The sequence below is a fragment of the Hylobates moloch genome, unplaced genomic scaffold, assembly GCF_009828535.3.
Source record: "Hylobates moloch isolate HMO894 unplaced genomic scaffold, HMol_V3 SCAFFOLD_11, whole genome shotgun sequence".
NCBI classification, from domain to species: Eukaryota; Metazoa; Chordata; class Mammalia; order Primates; family Hylobatidae; genus Hylobates; species Hylobates moloch.
In genome coordinates this window covers 41,340,916-41,368,039 of record NW_026652286.1, presented here as the reverse complement: position 1 = coordinate 41,368,039, position 27,124 = coordinate 41,340,916, and the positions used below count along the sequence as shown (strand labels likewise).

At 48.8% G+C, this 27,124-nt stretch overlaps 1 protein-coding gene across 4 annotated transcripts; it reads right to left on the bottom strand.

The window, feature by feature from the left end:
* Nucleotides 1–862: 862 nt before the first annotated feature.
* TRIM3 (tripartite motif containing 3) lies at nucleotides 863–26,614 on the bottom strand. 4 transcript variants are annotated; one of them, XM_032166758.2, is made up of 13 exons: nucleotides 26,398–26,614; nucleotides 25,669–25,833; nucleotides 18,146–18,313; nucleotides 10,670–10,901; nucleotides 10,302–10,453; nucleotides 9,902–10,082; nucleotides 8,903–9,635; nucleotides 8,678–8,781; nucleotides 3,522–3,689; nucleotides 3,143–3,311; nucleotides 2,801–2,871; nucleotides 1,555–1,695; nucleotides 863–1,429 (listed from the first exon to the last, which is right to left on the bottom strand). In XM_032166758.2, exons 3-13 carry the CDS (start codon nucleotides 18,274–18,276, stop codon nucleotides 1,277–1,279), a joined length of 2,235 nt encoding a protein of 744 aa, XP_032022649.1. In that variant the 5' UTR covers nucleotides 18,277–18,313; nucleotides 25,669–25,833; nucleotides 26,398–26,614; the 3' UTR covers nucleotides 863–1,276. The 4 variants fall into 4 exon arrangements, with proteins under 4 accessions (XP_032022649.1, XP_032022650.1, XP_032022648.1 ...); XM_032166759.2 differs by lacking the exon at nucleotides 25,669–25,833 and having other exon boundaries at nucleotides 26,372–26,614; XM_032166757.2 differs by lacking the exon at nucleotides 25,669–25,833.
* Nucleotides 26,615–27,124: the final 510 nt, after the last annotated feature.

Below are 27,124 nucleotides of genomic sequence, written 5' to 3'. Positions count from 1 at the left end.
ATCGATGTCTTGATCTTTTCCATGACCTCTCATGATCAACCTTCCCAGATCCAACATTCCCCAAATCTTGTTGAGTGCTTTCTCTGCCAGCCATCATGCTAGGTGCAAGGGGCACAAGGGTGAACAGGGTGCTATAACTTACTAGTTAGGGGTATGACAGCTACATATTCAAATCTGGGCTCTGCTCTTCATCAACAATATGACCTATTTCTGTGAGCTTCAGTCTTTTGTAGAGAGAGAGAGAAATCATAGTCCCTACTTGCCAAATCATCACTGAATGCTGCTTTCAATTCTCTCTGGAGATGGCAGCAAAACTCTGGCAGACTAGAGCTCAGGAGAGAATGTGAGGACCCTCATTCCACTGCAGGGAGGGGCAGCAATCTTGGAAATGTGAGAAAGGGGATATGTCAGGGCTCCAGGGATTCAGGGATGACTTTTAAAATTAGCCATGGAGTCTCCCACATGTAGCTACCATCTGGGCTAGCCTCAATTCCCTTGCCCAGGCTTGAACTTCAAAGATTGCTTTCATACCCTGAAACTGTTCTCTCTGCACCTACTGGCTGTGTGCTGGGCAGAGGTCATTCCCTCACCCCACTAACCCCATAATCCTTCCCAGCCCCAGGGCAGATAGGCAAAGGACTTGCCTACTTCTGTAGGGCCTGGGGATGGGGATATGGCAGGTGGCTCAGGGTCCCATGGGTTCACCCTTTCTTGCTCTTCTCTGCGGAAGTTTCAAAACATCAGGACCTGCTTGGGAAGCTGGGTCCCTTGCCTGCCTGCTTGCCCACCTTTTAGTCCAGAGCTAGTCCCACCATCCCATCTCCTCACTGCAGCCCCACCCCACAAGAACCCAGCAAAAACATCTTGGTGAAGACATTTATTTAATATGGGGGGTGGGGTATTGCTGTCTCTGTCAGTGTGTATAGGGTGGTAGGGAGACAACTAGAGGGACTTCTGTCCTGGAGTAGGCTGTTCTGGCCCCAGGCTGGGGGATGGGGAGCAGACTGAGAGGGGTGGGAGGTGTGTAAGAAGGGTAGGGTGAAGCTCTGCATACATCCTTGGGACCACAGTCCAGGCTCACCCAGTCACCAAAGCAAGAACCGAATAAATAAAGTGCAACCGTGGGGGTGGGGGTAGGAGAGGGAGGGCACCGGGCGCACCCATGCCCACAGCCCACATTCAGTGCTGCCAGGTCTGGCCCACCTCCCAGCCAGACCCTCTTGTCCAATCACCCCAATGTCTGTCCCTCCACAAGCCAGGCAGGGCCTCTGTGCAGCTACTGGAGGTAGCGATAGGCTTTAAAGCAGTGGTTGCCAGCATCAGCCACCACCACATGGCCATCCGAGGTCAGTGCCAGGCCCTGTGGACCATACAGTGGTTCTGCAGATGTGTTGATATAGGACAGAAAGGAGCCAGAGCTGTCAAATACCTGGGGAAGGAGTGGAGAAAGAAGGGAGAGGCAAGATCAGGCAGATGAGAGTCTGTTTTGGGGGAATGGGCATATGGGACACACCAGGAAACCTCCCCCTCATGTCATTCCTAGGCCTTACTCACCTGGATGCGGCTGTTGCCCCAGTCAGCCACAATGATGTTTCCATTGGAGTCCACAGCTACTCCTGTGGGGGCATTGAACTGCCCATTGCCCTCGCCATGGGAGCCAAACTTGAAGAGGAACTCTCCATCGGCACTGTACACCTGGCGGGGGAAGGGGCTAGGGACTGGGGACCTGGCCTCAGGCAGAGGGTAGGGCTTTGGAGGAGGACAGGGTGAAGCCCCAGGGCTGAGGACCCCCACCCAGATCTATAGCTACAGCCCAAATCTGCTTCATAGGCTTCACATCCATGTGCCCTACTGCCTACTAGACATCTCTTGCTGATGCCCATTGGGAATATCAAATCTAACAGCTCATTTTCTTTGGGAAATCAGTTCTCTTAGTTCTCTATCTCAATGACTGGTGCCACCCAGCTGGCCATGAGTCACTCTTGACTCCAATTTCTTCTCTGCTTGATAAGCCAATGAATTAACACAACCCTTGATTCCATCTCAAATCCCTCTCTCAAATCTATACCCTATGCATACACTGTCTCATCTTTCTCATGGTCCAGGCTCACATCATTTCTCATCTGGATCACTGCAAAAGATTGATCTTCCTGTCTCAGTCTTGCCTCAGCCTGAGTGATCTAAGACACACAGGACTGCATCACTCCCCTGCCTGCAATCCTGTGACTCCTCATAGCTCTTGGGAGGAGAGCAAGCTCCTTAAGGGGGCACACAAGCCTCACTCTCAGCTTTCACGGTCCCCTCCTCAAGCCAAGTCTGAACTACTTGTGATTTCTCGAACACACTATTAAGGTTCCCACCTCCCATTCTTGGCTCTTCCTGTGTCTTTTGTCTCAAACACTCTCGTCCTCCCCTGCCTTCCATTTAATTCCCACTTGCGCTTGAGGTCCTCCTCACATAGTCTTTCCTGAATCATACACTTCTGTATCCCTTCCCACAGTTCCCTGCACCTTCCTATCACAGAATCTATTACATCGTATTGTAATTTTTTGGTTACTTTTTTCTCTTCCCTACTAGACTATAATCAAGAAGACACAGAATACATTTGCTTTGTGCATCACTGTATCTCCAGCTTCTAGCATACTGCCTGGGACAAAGCAGTCATGCCATAAATGTGTAAATGTGTATTGTTTGAGTGAATGATCTCAAGGGGGAAAAGGAGGAGGTAAAATAGAGAAGAGTCTTGTGGAAGAGGAAAGAATGTTGGGACAGTGGTCACGGAGGGAGGGAGGACACTGACCTTCACTGAATGGTTATGGAAGTCCGTTACTACAATCTCATTCTTGTTGTTCACAGCCACAAAATGGGGCCCTGAAAATACAAAGTGGTCTTCAGGGCAGTAAGCTGGGATGCTGAGTGGGATGGGGAAGAGTATCTAGGAAGATAAAAGCTAGGGTGTTAGGAGAGGGGTGGGGTCTCTAGGACTGAGACAAATTATTTCTGAGATGATAGGGCTAAAGTATAGGGAAGCGGGATCTCCAGAGCCAAGATATAGGAGGAGAGGGCCTTTACAGATGGAGTATCCAGGGGAGTTCTCTGGAACAGGGGTATCAGCATAGATCTTGGAGCTGTCCCCCCATACCTGCAAAGTGGCGGTCAGTGGCCCCACGGCCCCCAAAACGGCCAACAAGTTTGCCATTGGGCTGGAAGGTAAAGACGCAACAAGACTTGTTGTCGACCACAATGATATGTCCATTCCGGTCTACGGCCACTCCCTTGGGGCCCATGAGGCGGCCAGCTCCAATCTTGGTCTGGAGGAAGAGAATATCCATAAGAGGCTTTATTCTGACAGTGGGGAAAGTAGTCCTAACCCAGCACCAAAGCAGAACCTTGGGCTGGGGAAAGAACAGGGAGTAGGAGGAGGTAGGATTGGATCAGTCCAGACCCTGACCACCAAGAGGCACTAGACTGGTCAGTTCAGCTGGATACCAGGGTAAGTAAAGTGACAGCAGGCCTCTCACCTTGAACTTGCCCTCAGGGGAGAAGATGCTGACCCAACGGTTGTCATAGTCTGCCACAATTATGTCTCCATTGGTGTCCACTGCCACACCTGTGGGGCGCTGCAGCTGCCCAGGTGAGCGTCCTCGGACCCCAAAACGGAACTTGAACTGGCCCTCATTGGAGAAAACCTGGAGCAGAGGAGCAAGGGGAGGGAGTAGGTAGGAGGGGAGACACTGTGGGCACAGACAGAAGGGAGTAGGATCCTGAGGGAGGAGACCCCCCCCACCACCATTTATTCAGTCATTCAACAAGCACTTACTGACAAAATCAAACACGGCAGCAGGTCTCGGGGAATGCAACAGAGATGTGAATGGGATTGTGAGAACATGAAGGGATGAAGGGGAATGGTGAGAAAAGGCTCCAAGAGAAGAAGATGTCTGAACAAATAGCCTAATAAGGATGCCACATAAACCAAATTCGGCCAGGAAAGGAAGAGGAAAGGCATTCAAGCAGAGTGAACAGATTGTAAAAGGCACAAAGTCCAGTATGGGCACCACTTGAGGACTTGTCCAGTGTGGCTGGGCTGCAGGGAGCACCCAGGTGAACAAAAGAAGGAATTATGTTTTATCCTGGGTGTAATGAGGAGTCTCTAAACATTTCTAGGCATAGCAGTGACAAGATCAATTTTGCTTTTAAGAAAGAACATTCTGGCTGTAGGGAGGAGTCAAGACTAGAAGCTAACTGCCCAGTCAGAGGCTGTTGCGGTATTCCAGTTGAGAAATGATGATGGCTTGGACCAAGGAAACTGGCTGGAGGGAAGCAGATGGACTCAAGACATATGTAGGAGGTAGGCTCATGACACTTAGTAGCAGACTGGAATGGGGTAGGTGAGAGAGGAGAAAGTATACAAGAATTAGTCCATTCAGGCTATGGGGCTGACAAGAAAACCTTCCTCCTAGACAGAGTGAACCTTTCAACCTCTCCCTTCTCCAACCTCCTCCACTTTAGCTGCCCAGTATGCTCAGGTCTCCCCATCCCAAAAGCACCTCCTTTAATCCTGCTTCCCACTTTAGCAAAGCTTTCTGGCTTTTCCTTCACAGTCAAAACATTACTCACTACATAAGTCTCATACACTCTGCTTTGTTATAGGCTCTGGGGACACAAGATGAACGAGAGCCAGGAGCAGCCTTGGAGAACTCAAGTTCTGGGCATTGGCCTTGCTCTTGGACTCAAATCTGTGCTTTTCTTAATGGACTGGTCTCCCCGCCCCTGCCCCACCCCAACCCCATCTCTTAGTCCTGCAGGGCTGTTTAAACTGGTCCCACCAACAGGCATCACTTTCTTCTAATGTGGACCTTCTACTAAGCTCTTCTCTGGCTGACCAGCACAGCTCTTGGGTTCTGCAGTGGTCCCCTGTGGCAGGACAGCACTCACCAGTATGAGAAGGGAGATATCACGAGCTCCACAAGCTAAATAGTAGAAGTGAGGGGGCACTAAAAGGTACAGTTTAGCAGTGAGGTAATGTCCCTCCAGTTTGAGCAGCTCAGGTTCTGGCTCAATACTGATGAGGCTTTGGGATGTCTTGTTCTTCCAGTCCTAGCCTATCCCACCCCTGACACCTGGCCAACTCTTACTCATCTTTCCATTCTTAGAATTTCCAGGTCACTTGTTCAGAGAAGACTTTAATGACCAAGCGCCACCCTCCACCCTACCAAATCAATATGCACATATAAACTTAGGTCACCGGGATATATGCTTTACAGCTCTCTTCATAACAATTATCACTTTGCGGCTAAATAACTGTTAAATATCGGTGTCCCCTTCTAAGGACGTAAGCCTCGCATGGCATAGGGACTGCATCTGTTTTGTTTGCTGCTGCATTTGCAGCACTGATATGGCACTTGGCACATAGTAGGCATTCAACAACTGAATGAACTCCCCAGCTCAATCTCAGACCTGAACTGGACATCTCCATTTGAATGCCACATAGTTATCTCAAACATCTGCAAAAGTGAATTCATCAACTTAAACCTGGGCCTGCTCCTGAATGGCAACACCATCTACCCAGTTCACAAAGTCCTGCCATTCTTGACATTTGACAATTCAGCAAAATCTGCCATTCTTGCTTCCTTAATATCTCTAGAATCTGCTGGTGTCCTAGTTTGGTCCTTAACATCTCTCTCCTATACCACGGTATCTGAAAGTAGATCCCTGACTTCAGGGATCTCACAGTCTAGTGGAGGAGAAAGACTTAAACCAAAATAAAACAAAACAAAACCAGACAAAAACAAAAACAAACCAGCGATTCCAGTAAAGTATCAAAAGTACTACAGCAAAAGGCTGAGGGAACTGAGAAGAATGTGATTTAACATTCTGCCTAAGGGAATGGGGGAGTTTTCACAGAAGAGCTGATAAAACTGGGAGCTTAGACAATTACACAAGGACATAATATATACAAATCAAATTATTAATTCAGAATCACAAAATTTTTTTGTCTTCTGTCAACTGATGCTGGTTCCACTCAATGAGGAGGTCTGCCTCATCCTCCACCATAGAAGCGTCCAAAAGAGAAAACGGTCATGTCGTGAGGACCCCAATCCCCATGTACTGAGAGGAGGAGGGAGGTCAGACCTCATCAGGGAGCCCGGCCCATGCCAGCCCTAAGGACTCCAGAGTAAGAGAAGCAGAAATTCAACTTAGAAATCTGAGCCAGGCCGGGCGCGGTGGCTCACGCCTGTAATCTCAGCACTTTGGGAGGCCGAGGCGGGCGGATCACGAGGTCAGGAGATCGAGACCATCCTGGCTAACACAGTGAAACCCCGTCTCCACCAAAAAAAAAATACAAAAAATTAGCCGGGCGTGTTGGCGGGCGCCTGTAGTCCCAGCTACTCGGGAGGCTGAGGCAGGAGAATGGCGTGAACCCAGGAGGCGGAGCTTGGAGTGAGCCGAGATTGTGCCACTGCACTCCAGCCTGGGAGACAGAGTGAGACTCCGTCTCAAAAAAAAAAAAAAAAAAAGAAATCTGAGCCAGGCTCCTAGCAGTGGCGAGGCGACATAGAGGGCAGATGGAAGTAGAAGCAAGAGGAGGACTGCTATAGAAGTAGCAGGTGTTTGGAAGAGAGTGGAGCTATACCAGGTGTTCCCTCTCAATTCCCCACTCTGAAACAATGGGGAGGCCAGGTGCGGTGGCTCATGCCTGTAATCCCAGCACTTTCAGAGGCCAAGGCAGGAGGACAGCTTGAGCCTAGGAGTTCCAGACCAGCCCAAACAATATAGTGAGACCCCATCTTTACTAAAAATAAAAATAAAATAAAATAAATTAGTCAGGTATAGTGGCATGTGCCTGTAGTCCCAGCTACTCGGGAGGCTGAGGTAGCAGGATCGCTTGAGCCCAGGAGGTCAAGGCTGCAGTGAGCTGTGATCATAGCACTGCACTCCAGCCTGGGCAACCCCTGTCTCAAAAAAAAACAAAAAAACAACAACAAAAAAACAATGAGGAAGTTCAGCCCCCTCACCAGGACAAAGTGGCACTTGTTTTTCTGTGCATGTGAGCAGTGAGCATACCCGTGTGTGTGCACAACAGAGAAGGGGTCCCAAATCTCAACTTTTACGCCAGGAAGCATTCCCAGCCTAGGGAGTTGGAAAGGAGCTGGAAGGTGTAACTGAGTAGGGAACTGAGCACCACCTCATTACTCCCCCGCAATCCCCTCCTCACTATCCAGGCTGGGCCCAAATGCCTTCCTGTGCTGCACAGGGCCTTTCCATTCCTCTGCTCTTAGAAATAGTGTAAGAGTAAAGGCAGACTGGACAGAACTGGGAATATGGCCACAGAAGAGTCCCTTGCACTTTTAGACTGTTAGGTGAAAAGCAGGGGTCAGGGAGTAGCCATCACTGAGGGAAAGGACCTTAGCAGAGCTAGATCGATGACATGAGTACTCAAGCAGGGTCAGGAAGTTTAAACGTATAGGTGTTGAGAAGTAAGGATCTTCAGAGAAAAGTTTGCTACCCAGTGAAATGTTTCGAAGAAGTAAAGTGCATGGTAGTTAGAAACAATCCCCTATAGGATAAAATCAAAATTCCACACTCCATCTCCAAAACCAATTACAATCTGACCTCAGCTACCCCTGGCTTCTAATAGTAATCTACCTCCAGGCCTGCTGGAATCCTTCCAGTTCCCTGAACCACCTCCTCCAGCACTTTCCCACCTGCTTGCCTTTGTTTACAACCTCCACCTGAACGATGATATTTTTAACAATAGCTAACATCGGAAGTTTCACTAGATGTCAAGTACAGTACATCATTTAACACTCCCCGCAACCCTATCAGATATACTTTTCCTAATTTTACAAGAGTTAACTGAAGTTCAAAGAGGTCATGTGACTTGTTAGTATGTGACAGAGCTAGGATTCAAGCTCAGGTGTCTGTTTTCAGAGCCTGAGCTTTTAACTGCTCTGCTGTGTCAACCACCCTGGTGCCCACTGTACTAGGCTCTGAGCTTTTACTACAAGAAACAGAGAGAGAAAAAGGCACATTTCCTGGCTTTGAAAAGGAGCTCACAGTGCAGCAGAAACCATGTCCATTCAGTGCGGTGGATGCCATAATCAGGTGTATGAGGTTATGGGAGAGGCAGTGGGAGGACCACCTGAGAGGTTATGCTACAACTTCTAGCCACTGAAAGATACCCCCTTTGGCCAAGATACCCCCATGCAACTGTCTAGCCAACCTGATAACTGCAGAGACTCCAGACAGACTACATACATTCAGGAGCCAGGCATGCATGTTGGAAGACAGGAAGGGAGGGCAGGCCTGCGTCCTGGCCACCAGGAGAAAAAGGGAGAAAGTAAGAGGCTCAAGGAGAGGCAGAAGGAAAGGAGGAATGAGCCAGATCTTTGCAGTCCAGGAGCTGACCTGGCCTAAGCCATGGCCTACAAAGTAGAGGCTACAAGCACAGTAAACTCTGGTTTCTGACTGAAGGTGCTGGTTACAGTTGTGGCCTAGGGGAATGGGGTGGCCGGTGGGTGCGTAAGGGGTGATCCTTTGATTCACTGCTCTTAAGGAACAGTACTCTCTGTAGGGTTCCATCTTCCAGGAGGTGACCCGTACATTCTGTCTTTTCAGGAGGCTGTAGCTTGAAAACTCTTATTTTGGTGGTGGAGGAGAGCGGTAAAGTGCTTACCTGAATACACTGGTTGTTACTGTCTGCTACCACGATGCGCCCGCTGCTGGCTGCCGACACACCTTGTAAATTGGTGAATTCACCTTTCTCCCTTCCACGACTGCCTGTGGGAAGGGATGGGAGGGAAAACAAAAGAATCCACTCAGAGGTCATTTTGAACCTCCCTTCCCTCCCCACCCCCTACCTGAGCCTGGCCCATCTGGCTCTGCCCTCGGCTGTCTGTACCAACACGGAAGACGAGCTCATCCTCAATTGGGTTGTCCTTTCGTTTGCCGCCTGTGCTGTACATGGAGCTGGGCCTACGCACTGCCTTCTGGCGCACATGGCTGCCGGGGCCGCCAGGGGACTTGACACGGCGCTTCACATCGTCGGGGGAAGGTGGCAGGTCCCCAGGACGCAGGGCACGCACGCGGAAGGGGCTGCCGCGCACTGGCTGTCCGTAGAGCAGCACTGAGAGGAGCAACTCGCCTTCCGTGCGCGCTGTGTACACTAGCTCATATGTGCCATTCTTGTGGTCCACCACTGGCACCGGAAGGCGCGTGCCGTCCGGGCCGGTGATCTCTGCACGCAGCTCAGCGCTGCCTGTGCGCACCAACCGCCCGTCCTTGTCTTTGGTAGTGACAGTGAGCGAGGCAGGCTGACCCACTAGCGCCTGGCGCAGGCCCTCGCCCGTGGCCACCGTCTCGTGTGCAGTGGCGCTCGTGGTGAGCAGTGCGCCCAGATTGAGCACCGATCGCCGCAGACCGTCCACCTCAAGGACCAGTTCCAGCTGTGCATTCTCGTGTGGCCGCTCCGGGAAGGCCTGTGCCGCCAATGCCGCCAGCCGCTCTCGCATGTGCTTGCGCACCAGCAACACCTCCGGGGCAGAGCCCAGGCGCAGTGCCTGCTCTGCGAAGCTGCAGCTACTGCCGATGTGTTCCTGACCCTGGCGCAGTGTGTCCAGCTGGGTTTGCAACACCTGATGAGGGGTAGGGGAGGAGTGGGTGAGCCGACTGGCACAGGTGGAGTCTCTGTGATTACTGAAGTTGTAGCACTGTGGCATAAAATACAAGAGGGTGCCTGTGGACAGAGGACACAGATGCCCACAGCACCTACCGAGGGCATGTCAGGAGGCAGAATATCTAGGCTGGGGAATGGGGAGCTGGTGTGGAAGACAGAGGAACAATGGAGGCAATGAAACCATCACAATGGACAATGGTAGGAAAAGGTGAACACAAGACACACCTTCTGTTTGGCTCCACAAATGGTCTCCAGGTCGCTGACCAGAGCCTGCTTGCGCTGCTGCAGTGCTTGCTCCAGGTCCTCGAAGGCTGCACTGATCTGGGCCAGGGCCTCTGCCTTGCGCTCCTGCAGCTGCTGGCTGATGCCCCCGACTAAGGCAATTGCTGCGGACAGCTGTGGCAATCTGGAGGGGGAATATCTCATTCCAGAGTTGCTAAGGGTGGCTTTGCCGAACTTTCCCTTCTCCCTGGGGAACCTACTGCTGCCCTCATGGGGATATCCTTCCTGAGACCTCCCTGAGACTTCTATCTCTGCCCTTCCCAGACCCTTTATTCCCCTCCCTGCCCCAGCTAAGACACCATCCCTGTGGCCCCACCAGCCCAGGACCCTGCCCAGTGCCTACCGGCCACGCACAGCCTCAAGCTGGCGCTGCAGGGCCGCCTTGTGCTGCTCCACCACATCCCTCAGCAGCACTGTGCCATGCTCACGATGCTCCCCGGCGCGGCACTCACCACACATAGCCGTCTCACAGGCCTCACAGTAAAACTCCATCGTCTGCGGTACAAGGACTCCAGTCGGGTAATGGCTAGACATCACACTTCTTTGTCCCCTCCCCACCTGCCCTCCCTGCCCCTCACCTTCTAAGTGCACCCCCTACCTGGACCACTCATCCAGAGCATACCCTTTCACCCAGGCACTCGGCACCCCCCAATGCCTCTCCTCCTCCTCCCACACCAAGTCCTGGCCTCACTGGGCCTCGCTTGGGCCCACCTTGCCTTCATGGTTGGGGCAGGAGAGAGGGCGGCCAGCCACTGCACTGAGGGGGTGGGGGTCCTCCGGGTCGTGGGCCCCATCAGGTGCCTGCTGCATTGCCTCCATGAGGCTGCTGATGAAGAAGTTGTTCTGCAGTGCCGAGACGCCCTGCTCTGGGAGGATGGACGTCTGCCGGCATACTGGACAGGATAGCGTCAGGCTCTGGGCAGGGATATAGTTTTGGAGACATCTGTCCAGGAAGAAGGAGAGTCAAAGAACAGAGTGGGTGGGGTGGCATAAGTGCACCCTTCCTTATACTTCCCATGGGTGCTGACCCCTTCCCTCACAGGTGTGCCATTACACTTCATTTTAAAACCTCTCTGCTTGACACATCTCATCTGCCAGCAGGTATAATGGCCTTGCCTCTTACAACTGAGTAGGAACACATCCCTGACCCCTCTCAGAAGAGCAGACTATCCACATTCCTCACAATGTGCACACAGGCTCACCTTTCACAGGTGTTTACGAATGCTTCTCATAGGAATGTGCAACTAGGCACCCCCTGCCCAACTTCTTTAACTCATTAACATTTACTGTCTACTCTTGCCAAATTTATGCCAAGCCTTGGGGACAAAAAGATAAAGCACAGTGCCTACCCTTAAAATACTTCCCATCTACAGAAAAAAAAGTCACAGGAATAGTACAGAAGTAAACAGCATGATGATTAAGGGAATGGGTCCTGGAGCTAGGCTGCCCAGGCCCAACACCCCGTCGGTCACCTGTTATACTGTGTGACCCCTGACAAGTTACATAACTTTGACAAGTCAAGGACTCTTCCTTTGTAAGATGGAGAAGTACAGACTTCACAGAGTGTTAGAGGATTACATGTAAAGTACTTACTTATATTTGAAGAGGATTAAATGTAAAATGCCTGACTCACAACAGCACTATATATGGTAGGCTACTTGTATTACTTATTATTAATATAAGGAATGATAGATACAGTGATAAGGAAATGCATCTGGCTCAGGCAGGTGGAGAGGGTGTCCAGGAAAGTCTTCAGAGAAGTTGATATAAACTAAATCTTCAAGGATAAATAATTGTTAGCCTGACCAAAGAATGGTGCAGGCAGAGGGGGAAGGGTAGTCCAGATACAGAAGGCAGCAAGACACAGCATAGCATGAATAAGGAACTGTAAGCAGTTTGATGTGGCTGGCTAGAGACAAAGTCCAAGGCAAGGAATGGTGAGAGAAGTCAAGGAGCTTAGAAGTTATCCTGCCAGCAGTAGGAAGCTGCAAGACAGTGGTATAGCCAGATTTACACTTTACCAAGCTCCTCTTCACCTCCTCTGTGTGGGGAGTGAATTTAAAGAGAATGAGACAGCAGATGGGGTGGGGGTTGGGGGGGTGGGGGGGCGAGGGCAGTGGCATCATCAGCTAGTTACCATTTATTAAATGCATATGTGCCAGGTGCCATGCTTTCTGATTACATTTCTGTTAGCAGGAGAAAGGGCAAGTGGCCCAAGATAACAACAGCAGTAGGTGCTGAAGCCTGTCTTCAAATGCAAAGTATGTGCTTAGCCAGCATACTCTTACAATAATCTAGGCACGAAGTGAAGAAGACCTGGATTTAGGCAATAGTAATGTAGACTATGAGGTGGAAATAAATTTGAGAAGTGTTTAAGAAGGAGGGAAGGTGGGAGGTGTTGTCTGATTAGATATGGGGAGCAAGAGAGATGAGGAGTCTTCGTTGACTTCCAACTTCCTAGCTTTGATAACTGAGTGGATAGTGGTGACATTCACTAAGATGAGAAACATAGAAAGAGGAGTAGCTATAGGAAAGTTCAGCCTTGTCCTGGTTGAATTTACTGTAACAATAAACATCCAGGTTGAGGTCACCAGTAGACAGTTAGGAGAATGAAGGTTAGAGACAAGAGATGGGCATGCCATCAACATTTAGATGGCCTCAGTAGCACTGGGAGAGGATGGGATCAGCCAAGAAAGCATAGACAGTGATAAGAGAGAGGGACAGAGCACTTAGCAAAAACTGAATGAGGACAACAAAGAAGACCAGGCCGAGAGGCAGGAAAAGCAGCAGTGTTAGGGCAGAAAAGTGAGTGGTACATTTCCAGGAGGGAATGAGTAGTCATCAGTGTTAAAAGCAGCTGAGGAGTTGGGTAAGGTGAGGACAGGAAAATGTCCACTGAATTTGGCAAATGTGAGGGTATTTTGTCTGTAGGGAAAACAGGGAGGGAGTGGCAGGAGAAGGAAAGCTTGACTGCTGGAAGTTGAGTGAAGGGGAGCTTGAAAGTTCGAATGAGAAGGAGGTTGAGGGGTTGGATGGTGCTAGAAAAGAGTTTTTATATGTTTGGCACGGGAGTTCTGAGCATGTTTATGAATGGAGGAGTCAGGAGAGAAGGAGAGGAGGAAGAGACTAGAAAACTGAGAGGAAAAGATCTTGAGGATTGGGGAGTGCCTCGGATTGGCCTGAAGAGGAGGACTGGACGTCAGTCCCTGAATGGAGGGAAGGATGAAAGGAGAGGAGAATGTAGAGGGGCACTGGGGACATAGGAGAGTGAAGGATGGAGGATTCAGGGGCCTGATGATGGCTCAGATTAGTCACTAATGGGAGAGCAGAGGACACGTACTAGAAACAGACATCAGAAATGAAGGCAGTTGTATTTGGGGACCTCAAATTTGTGGAGTGAAGATCTGCATTGTGCAAACTCTCCCATATCCTCAATCTCATCTCTTAATGTTTCCTATAACTTAGGATCTTAATTAAAATCTGACAAAACTATGTGCCAGGCATGATTCTAAGTGCTTCACAAGTATTAACTTATTTAATTGTTTGTTTTTGTTTTTGTTTTTTTGGTGGTTTTCTTTTTATGAGACGGAGTCCTGCTCTGTCGCCCAGGTGGGAGTGCAGTAGCACAATCTTGGCTCACTGCAACCTCCACCTCCCCGGTTCAAGCGATTCTCTTGCCTCAGCCTCCCGAGTAGCTGGGATTATAGGCTCACACCATCACGCCTGGATAATTTTTGTATTTTTAGTAGAGATGGGGTTTTGTCATGTTGGCCAGGCTGGTGTCAAACTCCTGACCTCAGGTGATCTGCCTGTCTCGGCCTCCCAAAGTGCTGGGATTACGGGCATGAGCCACCATGCCCAGTCTAACTTATTTAATTGTGACTTACTTTTCCTTGCAGTCCTCTTAAGTAGAGTGGTTTCTGTCTCATACTCCACACTCCTTAGGGCCAGAAGGTGGGCTTGAGCCCTCATTCTTCCCAACTGGAACATTTCTAAACTATTCAACTCTAGCTCCTTTGAAGCTCATGCCTTCTATCTATATCACTCCTCCTTATTGTTGTCTCCGCTAACCTAATGGTTGCCCCCCCTCCATTTGTGGACATCTTTCTCTTGGCTCACTCTCTTCTTCCATTACCCCCACCATCACTCTGCCATCATTCTCAGTGGCACTAACATCCATCCCCCATTGTGATTTCTGAATTCCTTGACCTTCTCACCCCCAGTGATCTTTCCCCCACTTCCCATGCTCCCACTAACACCCATTTCTCATCAACTATCACTGCATTTCAACCACTCCACTCTATTCTTCAGCAGCTTTCTTCCAAGCTCACTGAATCTAGTGTTTCCCCATGCAAAACACCTTCTAATTCAGCAATATCCTCTTCCTATTTGTCAAGTGTACCTGGCTCACGATAGCTTCCTAACTGGTCTCCGTTTCCACTCTTGCTCCTTTATAATCCATTCTCTCCATAACAGCTAGGGTGAACTTTTTACATTACATTATTTCCCTGTATATATATATTCTTAAAAACTCCAATAGTTTCCCATTGCACTTAAAATAAAATCCAAACACTTTCTGAAAACCTACAAGCTCCCCCTTAAACTGCCCTTATTCTTTCCAATTTCACCTCATCCCACTTTCCTCCTCACTTGGCCACACTGGTTTCTTTTCTGGTATCTGAACATGTCCTGTCTACTTCTTCCTCAAGGCCTTTGCACAGATTTTTCTATTGCCTGGAACAATCTGTCTCCTTCTTATCCTCAGAACTCAGGTCAAATGTCACCTCCTCAGGGAAGCCTTCCTTGATGACTATATAGAATAGTTCTTGCCCCAAACTGTTTATATCCTGCAAAACATTACTACAAGCTGCAGCTCTCGTTTTCTTGATTGCTTACTGTCAGTCACTGCCCACTAGAACATACTCTGAGAGCAGGGACCAGGGGATACATGAATGAATACTAGTTGACAGTGAAGGCCCTGCAGAGAAAACTGGATTCAGATCTCAGCTATTTACTTACTGTGTAGCCTTGGAAATATTTCCTTTATTTTTTTATTTGTTTATTTAATTTAAGATAGAGCCTCTCTCTGTCACCCAGGCTAGAGTGCAGTAATGTGATCACAGCTCACTGCAGCCTCCACCTCCCAGGCTCAAATGATCCTTCCACCTCAGCCTCCCGAGTAGCTAGGACTACAGGTGCATGCCACCACACCCAGCTAATTTTTAAATTCTTTTTTAGAGACTGCATCTCACTATGTTGTTTCCCAGGCTACTCTGGAACTCCTAGGCTCAAGTGATCCTCCCACCTTGGCCTCCCAAAGTGCTGGGATTACAGGCATGAGCAACTGTACCTGGCCAGAGATATTTCTTAATTACTTACTGACTTTGAACCTTAGTTTCCTCCTCTCTAATATGGGGATACCTGGGTGTGGTAGCCTGCACCTGTAATCCCAGCTACTCAGGAGGCTGAGGCAGGAGGATCACTTGAGCCCAGGAGTTCAAGTCCAGCTTGGGCAATATAGCAAGACACTCATCTCTAAAAAATAAAATAAGATTAAAAAAATTGAAACAAGCTGGGCACAGTGGTTCACGCCTGTAATCCCAGAACTTTGGGAGGCTGAGGCGGGCAGATCACAAGGTCAGGAGTTCGAGACCAGCCTGGCCAACATGGTGAAACCCCATCTCTACTAAAAATACAAAAATTAACCGGGTGTGGTGGCAGGCGCCTGTAATCCCAGCTACTTGGGAGGCTGAGGCAGGAGAATCACTTGAACCCGGGAGGCAGAGATTGCAGTGAGCCAAGATGGTGCCACTGCACTCCAGCCTGGGTGACAGACAGAGACTCTGTCTCAAAAAAAAACCAAAAAACAAAAAACAAACAAAAAAATTAAAATTAAAAATTACATTAAAAAATTAAAACAAAAAAATAAAATGAAGTTAATAAAGTAACTGTTGCAGGGATTAAGGAAATCAGTATGTATAAATCACTTAGCCAGTCCCTGGCAAACAGTAAGCAATCAATACATGGTAGCTATTGTTATTACAATTTCTCAGCCACTGATTTTCTCCAGGAGTGCTCAGTGATCTGGGCACAGGAGAAAGTGCAGAGACATCCAATTTCGGCTCTGATCCAACATTGAGCTTCTATTGCATGGGTTTTGCAAAGGATAAAGATGTGAAGGAACTGCAGGGGAGCCAGTCGGTCAGCCACAGGGTCCAGGATGGTCAGGAAAGAAAGGGAGGCCAGGACGCAGTTGGTGACTAGGAAAAGAGGGAGCAGTCAAAGGGGCTAGACATCTATATTGTATCAAAAGTGGTGTAATGGGAGTGGGGTAATGGGAGCCAGGAGTGGAACGTTGGCATTTATGACTACAGATAAGATTCTGGGTGATAAGATTCAGGGCATGGTTGGGAGGGAGTGTTACTGAGGTGGAATGGGGGACAACCCTGAAGAAACAGTTAAGAACCAACAGGCACAAGAGGGTGGTTGTCCCCAGGTTGACAGAAGAACTTGAATGGACAGGAAAACTGAGGCCATTTCCAGTTGATAAAGGAGAGTGGGCAGTGGAGCTGGAATCTCAAAGAGCAGGGCTGGCAGGGAAGCAGTATCTCTGGTGCAGAGCCAGGTTTCAGTTGGGGCAGAAGGCAGAGGAAAAGTGTGGATAGAGGCAATGGTGAGAAGACCCAGGGACCAGGCCACCCAAGACAGAACAGTGAGAGATGAGGGCCCAAGAGAATACTGTCAAAATACAGATGTGATCACATATAAAACCCTGCAAAGGCTTCATGTGGCTCTCCGGGTAAAGGCGAAATTCCCTAACAGGTCTACAAAACCCTAGGTGGTCTGGCCTCCACCTACCTCTCCAGCTTCATCCCATGATACTCTCAGTCACACTCACTCTGCTCTAGCCCCACCAGGCTTCCTCCAGGCCTCTTACCTGACATATTTTCTCATGTCACATGGGCTTTACCAATGGTCTTCCTTCTGTGCAGAATGCTCTTCCAACTCCCTTTACCTAGTTAACTCCTATTCATCCTCTGAATTGCTCCTCAGGGAAACCTTCCCTGATTCTCCAAACTATAACAGATTCCATATGCCAATCTCTCATAGCTCAGCACTTTATTTGCAGCACTTACTAAAAGTTATATTGATCTTTAATCTGCCAGATCTATAATATGGCCATATGGTTATTTGATGACTATCTTTTTCTTTCACTATACTGTTAGCTCTTTAACAGTAAGCATTGTAAGTGATGGGTACCTTAAATACCCTACTTGATTGTTACCATTCTATGCTTGTAACAATATATCACATGTTCCCCATAAATATGGAAACTATTGTGTATCAGTTTTTAAAAAGAGTAAGCACGGTGGCTCACGCCTGTAATCCCAGCACTTTGGGAGGCGGAGGTGGGCGGATTGCCTGAGTTCAGGAGCTCAAGAACAGCCTGGGCAACACGGTGACCCCATTTCTAATAAAACACAAAAAGTTAGCTGGGCGTGGCAGCGTGCACCTGTAGTCCCAGCTACTCGGGAGGCTGAGGCAGGAGAATTGCTTGAACCGGGAGGCGGAGGTTGCAGTGAGCCAAGATCGTGCCACTGCACTCCACCTTGGACGACAGAGCAAGACTCCGTCTCGAAAAAAAAAAAAAAAAAAAGAGTAAGGATCATATCTGTTTTTGCTCATCACTGCATACACAATGCCTAGGACAGGGTCTGGCACATAGTAGTTTCTCAATAAATGAATATTTGTTAAATGAATAAGTGATCCATAGAAGCCTAGAGGCTGGGACAGGTTGCCTTTCACTCAGTACCTGAGGACAACAATGAGGACAAGCAGGGAAGGACAGACCTAGCTTCAAATATCCTCCAACTAGTCGTAAATTGCTGATGCCAAAGCTGGTTGAGTCTGAGCACTGTTTGATTTCTTAGATGGTGTCAAAAGCTGCCTTGAGGTCTGGGAAAGGACAGAGAAGGCCCTATTCTTGACAGGAACCATGGCCCAGTGTTATGGTTCTTATGGTTCTCTCACAGGTTCTTGCCCCCAAAACCTCATTTCCTGCAGGTTGGGGTTCACCTGCTCTCCTCCTAGGTAAGCATGCTGCCCTCACCTACTACAGGTTTACACATACTCCCTCAGGGGAGCCCACAGGGTCCTCATCCCTCCCCAGTACACACATCCCCTCACCTCTCACAGAAGGTGTGCAGGCAAGGAAGAACCTTGGGGCACTGGTACCGATCCAGGCAGATGCTGCATACCAGGAACTGCTTGTCCATTGGCTGGACCTCTGGGCCAGGGCTGTCCTCCCTCTTTGCCATGGTGCCCACAGATGGCTCCTGCCACTCACACCAGCCTCTGTATGGAGAGATGATCAGCACCAGCGAGTCCAGCACTTCTTCTCCCCACCCAATCCCCGCCACTCAAATCCCCTGCAGAGAACTTGCCCCCACCTCTTCCCTGCTAGGGGCAAGGCAGGGCAGTGACTGGAAGGATCAGGGTGATGTGACCTCTGAGCCTGGTGTTCTGTTTAAGAGCACAGACGTAGGATTAGATTGGGTTTCAAACCTGGCTCAGTCTCTCACCAGCTATGTGAGCTTGGACAATCCATATAACTTCTCTGAGCCTCAGTCTCTTAATTTGTAATTACAGGAATAATAATTTGAGAGTGTGACATAGTCATGTTGAGTGCATGGTACAGAGATGTCCATTTTCACTGACATACCTACCCTTCATCTCCTCTGCCTCCCCCAAATCCTTCTCCAAGAGACCTGAATGGAGTGTCTCTCCTCTAACTACCTGCAGCTCTTCCATTTATGCCCTGACCCACCTCTTAGCACAACTGCCTGAAACTGCACTCTTTTTCACACCCAGTTAGTATCAAGGTCAGGATTGCTTCCTGAATATCTTAAACCCTCCTCTCCAATCCCAAAGTTACTACCCCAAATTCAGGCAACCATCAGTTCTCTCCTGGAATACAGCAATAGCCTCTTAACTCGTGTTCTTGTCTCTTCACTGACACCTTTTCATCTATCTTCCTTGAAGCCAGAATGAAGTTTCTAAAACACAGATTTGATCTTGTCACTACTCTCTGTTTAAATTCCTTCAACTGTTCTCCATTGTCCAAAGTCCTTATATTGGCCAGTGAGGCTTAATTTTGCCCCATACCTTTTCTACAACCTCATGTCTCATGAGTCTATGATCAATCATTCCTGCTGGTTTTTTTGTTTTTTTTTTTTTGGTTTTTTTTTTTTTTTTCTGGTTCCTGGAAAACTCCTTGTTCTCTTTTACTTCTGGGAGGTCACGCATTCGTTCTCGCTGTCCTGAGATCCTTTTCCTGGCCCCTTTTCCTGGCTGATGTGGCACCTACTCATCTTTCAGGTCCCCATATAAATGTCACCTCCTTTAGAAGACCTTCCATGACTACCCAGAGTCTGGCTTGGGTGCTCTACCTGTGTCCCTCAGCACCCTGTATTTACTCCATCCTAACTCTTATAAGCTATGCTGCAATTTTCTTGTTACTTCTCTGCTTTCTCCACTCCATGCAGTGTTCTTAAGGATAGGCATTTTATTTATTTATTTATATTTTATTTTATGTTTTCATTCTTAGCACTTAGCACAGAGCCTGACATAAAGATTGACCTATATTTACTGAATTGATTTCAGAAATTCAATAAATATTTACTGCCTACTTTGCACAGGTGTTAGGAATGGAATGATAAAACAGATATGGTCACTGTCCCTGTGGTGGGGAGGTGGTGGCAGATATTTTAAAAGTAAATAATAGTGGCAGGGAAGTGATATAAAGAAAAAAGGGATGCTGTGAGAAAGAACACTTTTGATTGAGTCATCAGGGAAGGCTCTCCAAGGAGGTAACTTTCAAGCAGAATTCTGGGTGGATGGGAGAAAAATGGTATGGGTGAGGGTGAGAAACAACAGGGATTCAGGAAGGGAAATCATTCTAGGCTGAAGAAACAGCATGATAAAGGTTCTTAGGCAGAAGGCTCATGGAGAACCTGAAAGCACTGTGTGGTTGGAGCCAAGTCAATAAAAGCAAGAGGTGAGTTTGGGAAGATAGAGATGAGATCATGAAGGACCTTATAACCGCCATTAAGAATGTGATTTTGGCTGGGTGCAGTGGCTCATGCCTGTAATACTAGCACTTTCAGAGGCCAAGGCAGGAAGATCGTTTGAGCCCAGGAATTGGAGAACAGCCTGGGCAACATAATGAGACCAATATCTACAAAAAATTTAAAAATTATCTAGGCATGGTGGCACACACTTGTAGTCCAGGCTACCTGGGAGGTTGAGGTGGGAGATTGCTTGAGCCCAGGAGGTCGAGGCTGCCATGAGCCATAATCGTGCCACTGCACTCTAGCCTGGCATGAGACAAAGTGAGATTCTGTCTCAAAAAAAAAGTGATTTTATCCTAAGTTGGAGGCGGGGATGATGTGGTTTATAAATAAGTGAAAATAAATTAGAAAGCTACTCTGGCAGCTGTGAGAATTGAAGACAAAGAGAAGCAAGAGTAGAATCAGAGAAACCAGTTAGGAAGCTACCAAAGTTCTTTGGGTAAGATAATGTAGGGTATCATCTGAGCTACAAGCAAAAAGCTGGACTGATTTGAGAAATATTCATTGGCCAGACAAGGTGGCTCACATCTGTAATCCTAGCACTTTGAGAGGCTGAGGAAGGAGGTTCACTTGAGCTCAGGAGTTCGAGGTCAGTCTGGGCAACATAATGAGACCCCATCTCTATAAAAATAAAATAAATAAAAGAGAAATCAAAAGGACATCAAGATGAACTGGGTGTGAGAGGTATGTCAATTATGACTCCTAGCTTTCTCATTTTAGCAAGTGATGGGCCATGAATAGAGACAGTGAAAGCTGAGGTGGAGCTGATTTGGGGCATTCTGTTCTATGTATGCCAAGTACGATGTGTCTCTCTGATGTCCAGGTAGAGCTGTCAAGTAAGAAACAGAATACAGGAGCTCAAGAGAAAAGTCTGGACTGGTTACTGATTTGGGATCACTAGCATATAAATGGCACTTACAGCAATGAGAAGACGAGACCACCTAGGGACAGAGGGCAGACAGAAAAGGGCCTGGCACAAGGGAGGGGAGCCAGCAAAGGTGACTGAGAAAGAGAACCCAGAGAAATGGTAGGAAAACCAAGAGAATGTGAAACCAAAGAAATCAACAGAACAGTGCAAGAAAAAGAAGGGGTGAAGTAAGAAACGGACTGAAGACTGTCCACTAGATTTGGCTGTGGTGGGGTGGCAGGGGCAGAAGCCACGTCAGAGTGACTGAAGAGTAAATAGGAGATGAAGTTAACACAGCAGATGTAGACAATGCATGGCAGGAATTTGGTCATGAAGGGTGGCAGAACAATAGCTGAATTACTCCAAAATAGGCAGTGAATTGGACCAGGTCACCACTGTCTGTGCTGTTAGATGCATTATGAGTCTTTTTCTAAAGACTGTGAATGAATGAATGAATGAATGAATGAATGAATGAATGCAGGAGGGAGTCTAGATTTGGGGAGGGATAGAAGGGCTGAGTCGCTGTGCCTTATGTTTGTGTAAGGGTGGGCCTGGGTAGAGTGTGAAGGGCATGCCTGAAAGTATCCTCTGCTGATGTAGACACTGGCATCCTGATGTTCTCTCTACAGTTGTAATGGGTTCTGGAGTCTGAAGACTTAATACCAGGAAAACATAGCAGGAGGGAGGACAGATTGAAGGTTGGCGGAAGGACCAGGAGGCGGGAGGCAAGCTGAAGCTTGAAGGGAAAGGCTGGGAGGAAGAGTGGGAGTGGTTTGCTGGGGTAGCTGGATGCCAGGCTCCACCTCTCTCCAAGCCTAGGGGCTCTCCCAGACTGTCACACAGGGGCGGAGATTGGGCTATGTCCAAGGACCAATAGCTCCTCCCCCACTCCTCCCCTTCCTGCTTCAGTTCCCCTCCCAGACTTACTGGGCATGCAGCCGCTGAGGCCATACCCCTGCCTGAATCTGAGATTCTCTTCCTCCCATGGGGTCCTAGCTCTTCCATCCCACTGTGCTCTAGAGATTTGCCCCCAAGATCCTATAGGTGGTGGTTCAAGTGGACTGTTTATCACAGCAGACACTTATAAAGCCTTGGTCTCAGAGCTGGACTTCACTCTCCTTCCTCAGACTGCCTTCTGCTATCCCCGCATTGGTTATTCCCACCATCCTTTATGGCATAGTTCTCAAGGCACCTCATTCCTTCATTCAGCATTCACTTGACACTGCTGCTAGGCCTGGGGACACAAAGACAAATAGTCACAGCTCAGCCTTCATGGATTCCACAATCTAATAAATAGATTACTGCAAGGCAAAGTGGTGAAGACCATGATGAGGAAGCACCAATTGCTCCAGGAGTACAAAGGTTACCTAACCTAGATCTGGAGCAGGGGTGGGTCCAGAGGTTGGAGGCCAACCTTTCTCCTAAAGAAAGTAACTTTAGTAACTCCTAAAGAAAGTAACATTCAAGCTGAGGATGAGTTACAGAGAGTATGGTGCCTTTTGCATCAAGAGGCTGAATCAGACATTGTGATGGGAGGGCTAAGAAACAAGATGGAGAGGTAGGCGAAAGATACATCATGCAATGCTTTGTTGGGCTTATTAAGGAGTTTAGACTTTACGCTTATCTGCTAGGGGATGAAGGATTTATCCAAAAAGCAAAGGAAAACTTTGGTAGTGGTGAGGGCTATTAAGTATAGAGTGACAAAAGTACATTTTTGGCTGCTGTGTGGAAAATAGTTTAAAGGGCAAGGATGGAAAATTAAGAAACTGCCTTGATTAGGAGAATAGCAAAGACAGGCCAAGATAAATGAATTCTGCAGGGGGATATCAACAGAACTTGGTGGCTGGGTATTTACATATGAAGAGTTAGGGGAGAAGAAGGAATTAACAGATGATTCTTTGGAAACTCTCAAAGAAGAGCAGTTTGGATGAGAGGGTGATAAGTTTGGTGTTTATCTTTTAAGGTTTTTTCATTTTTGTTTTTGTATTTTAAGAGACAGGGTCTTACTCTGTTGTCCAGGCTGGAATGTGGTGTTATGATCATAGCTCACTGTAGCCTCAAACTCCTGGGCTCAACTAATCCTCCTGCCTTGGCCTGCCAAAGTGTGGGGATTGCAGGCATGAGCCACAGCACCCAGCTAGAGTTCATTGTTTAATGTGATGAATCTGAGGTGCCTATGGGATGTCATTCAAGTGGAGAGGTCCAGTTGGCAGTTGGAAAGACAACGCTGAAGCCTAAGAGAGAGGTCTGGCCTGGAGACATGAATGTGGATGTTGGTGCAGAGATGGTTCCTGAAGCCATGGAAGTGGATGGCATTACCCCGAGAGGGTAAAGTGAGAAAGGAGGGCCTATCACCAAGCCCCAAGGAACCTCAATATTTAAGAGATAGGCCCAGGAAGCAGAGTATGCAAAGAAGATTAAGAAGGCACAACCAGAGAAGCAAGAGAATCAGGAAACAGAGATGTCATGAATGCCAAGGGAGAAGAGAACTTCATGAACAAGGGAGTGAAATGCTGCAGAAGTCCCATTATTTAAGCCCCAAAGAGGCTTTCATTAACCCCAGAGCATGTGGTTTTCGGGGGCTGGAAGACAGAAAGCCAGATGCAGGGAGTCAAGCAAGAAGCTGATTGTGAACAAATGAAGACAGCCAGTGCTGACTCCACTAGATCCTGGACATCTGCAAAGGATGTGTTTCAAGGCTTTTCAGTTTCTCCAAATTCTCAAACAGCATTAATTTCCCCCAGGACCTCCTCCTACAATCTCACAGGATTCCCAGTACACATGAGTTACACAGTTGTGAATGGAGGTAACCAAGGCATTGTTGAAAATGGATGCGAGAGGTCAGCTAGGCTCATTTGCTTGCTAAAATAACTCATGTCTACTCACTAGCTTCCAGGTTTATCTGATCATTTGAAACCTCAAAAAAATGACAAATGACTGCAGGTTACGGACTTTGGGCTTTCTCTGAAACAAATGAAGCCTTGGATGAGGCAAAGTCCTTAAAGCCAATGAATCCTTTAAATAAGATTGGCAGGGAAGGAAAGCAATGAAATTCATGGCCATCTCCCCCAACACTGCCAGACTGAGTAAAGCAAACGAACCATTCAATCAAACCTCTCTGGGCACACTGTGGGCCAGGTCCTTCAGCTGTGAAATGGAGACACAAAGCTGAATCAGACACACTCCCTGTCTTTCACAAGTTTTTAGACTAATGTGAGAAACAGAAATGGAAACACGTAACTACAATGTGATAAGTACCATGATATTGACATGTTCAAATTGCTACAGCAGCAAACTGGAGGAAGTATCTAACTCTGAGGATGGTATAGAATAAAGAAGGCTTCCAGAGGAAAGGGTATTTGAGCTGGGTCTTGAGGGACAAATAGGACATTGATACGTACATTGGGGAAACAGTGAGTAAAGAAACAGAAACATGAGAAACTAAGAAATATGGACCAGATGGACAAGACTGCGAATCTCAAAAAGGCAGAGGTTACACATGATGCTTTTACATCCTAAAAGCATAAAAATACGCTAAAAATAAACAAATATAAATAAATGAATGAATAAATAAATACATAAATAAATAAAAGGCACCACCACTCACCCACCCACACAAGCCAGAACCCTGGTAGTCTTCTCAATTATGCCTTTTCTTTCACCTTTCAGATACAAGCTATGACTACATCCTCAATTCTGCCTCTGAAACGTGGCTAGCTTTAAAAAGTTAGGAGATCTAGGATCTAGTCCTAACACTGTAACTAACTCCACTAACACAAGGTGAAACTCCAGGCAAGTTCCAACCCCATTCCCTTATTTGTAAATTGGGAGAAGAGGGATGTTTTCTCAAAATCTGAGATTCCCAAGGTTCCCTCTCAAGCCAAGGGCCTCTACAGATTGTACCATGAGCCCATGATTAAATCCCATCTTGTACTACCTCGATGATTTGACTTCTAGTTTCCACTGTTAGGCCAAATGTGTTAGAGGATGGTCTTAGCTGCCTCCCCTCCACACTCCCCCTACCCCCCCACCCCTGTAAATAAATGTTTGCTGAGTTTTCAGTCACCTATGACATGCTATGAACGCTCTCTATTCTAACCATATGGTTTTTCTGCTTTTCTGAACCTGGGCTATACTATCCCAACGATGGACTCTTTGCTCAAGTTCTCTCAGCAAGAATGCCATTGTCTCCTAAGTGGCTGTGGCAGTACCTGGCACGCAGGAAGTACTCAGTATATGTTGGTTACAGGAGAGCTCTGTTTAAATCTCTGCAGTTCTCTTTCATCAGAGAGAGATGCAAAAGTAATGGCAGTAACAAGACAAGTGAATAAAGTCCCAAGAAGAGAGACCTCTGCTTAATATAAGGAAGCTTTTCCACAGCAGAAGGTAGCAAGTGCTCTGTCACTGGAGGCATACAAGCCCAAAGAGGCAGGGCTCCTGTCAGGCCTGCAGCTCTGATTCCAATTCTGCAGCAAATCATCCCCTGCTTAGGGGATGAATTGGCACCAGTGAGCTAGACAGACTGGCCAGGAGAGACCTGTGATGTTTTCTGCACCTGCTCTGACCTCCCAGATGTGATCTTCCTGCTAGGTCCAGTCCTGAGTTTCTGTTGTCCACATAAGAGAACCCCCACACCAACAACAAGCCCAGGGCCTGCCCTCAGTCGAACTGACCTCCCTGGGGTGCAGCCTGCCCCTCCAACCTGCAACCATCTGTCCCTGCAGGTTTGCAGCCCAGGATCTGAAGCCAATTCCAGAAGGGAGGAGGTCAGAACCAGGGAGGGGCCTGGGGTCCTCCAGGCAGGGCTCAGGCTACAGGAGAACCAGAGGGGTCCTTTCCTACAAAAAAAACAGCCTCCACATGAGGCTTCCTGTCCACAGAGCAGTGCATCGGGAGGAAAGGGTGTCCTCCATCCTGACTGGTGGGCCTGTGGGTGCCAGAGGATGGAAGGGGCGGGGGGTGGGGTAGGGTGGGGGTGGGGAGCAAGGGGTGGAGGTGTCTGCACCAGGGAGAAAAGAGCCCTTCAGACAAGCTGGGCCACAATATTCCAAAGTCCCACTCAGCACCCACCACCACCACCACCACCACCACCACCAACCACCACCCTCGGCCGCAGCGTTCAGCACCCTCCGCCAACACACACAAGCTCCCAAACCCCGCGCTCCTCCAAGGAACCATCACCCATCCACCCGCGCCTCCCCGCCTCAAAACAGGGACCTCACGTGAGCAGCCACAGCCCGAAGAATCCCCCTGCTGCTCTCACGGACATGGACACGCCTCACGTGGGCAGAGAGAGGCACAGCTTTTGAAAATCATCTGTGCCCCCATCCACAGACGCTCGGACCCAGACCCGAGCTGACAGGAATACAAACGCACCCTTGGGGCCCGCCCGTCGCACTCACCGCGTTGGAACAGGATGCGAGGGCAAAGCCTGGACTGCGGCCACTCTGAAGGGCCCGCGGCGCTGCTACTGCTGCCAGAGCCCGTCCGCCCGGCCCTGCCCGCGCCTCCGCCTGTCCCCGCGCCGGCGCCGCCGCCGGACTAGCCGCACAGGCCGGAGGGAGGGGCCGGGGCGGGGCTGCGGACCGGCCGGGGGAGGGGGCGACTCCAGTAGGGAAGACCCACCCACGACCCGCCCGCCGCCGCGGAGGCCCCGCCCACCCCGCCTGCCCACCCCTACCGCACCCTCACGCCCCCCCCGCCAACGCCTCCACCTCCTGCGGACGCTGCCTCCTTGGTGCTGCTAGGGAGCCGGCGAGCCGGATCCCGGATCTCGGATCCCGGATCTCCGCCAGCTGCCTCTGGCTCCGGGAAGGGCGGTGTAGTCGGTCTCTGGGACTGAGATGAGACTCCGTCAAGAAAAGGCAGCTGGGGCAGCAGGGATTTCGGACTCTGGGAGCCTGTCTGGGCCGCCTGCCTCCTGGAGGCTCCCTTTCCTGCTTCCTTGGAGTGCTCCTATGGAATATGCTAGTCTATGGGCTGACCAGGAAGACGTAGAAACCGTCTGTACCTTAGCACGATCTCTGGGCGGCAGAAGGGCAGTACCCAGAACTCTGGGAGAAGGAGTTAAGGGGTAGAAAGGTGGGGGATTTGATTAGGTTTTGGGCGCTTCAGGAGCCCCCTCCTGAG

Coding starts and splice junctions, on each gene's coding strand:
- TRIM3 (XM_032166759.2), bottom strand. CDS start 18,276: ATGGCAAAGAGGGAGGACAGCCCTGGCCCAGAGGTCCAGCCAATGGAC. Junction 8,782..8,902: donor TGAGCTCGTCTTCCGTGTTG/GTACAGACAGCC, acceptor CCCTTCCCACAG/GCAGTCGTGGAAGGGAGAAA. Junction 3,312..3,521: donor CCCCTGAGGGCAAGTTCAAG/GTGAGAGGCCTG, acceptor CTCTTCCTCCAG/ACCAAGATTGGAGCTGGCCG.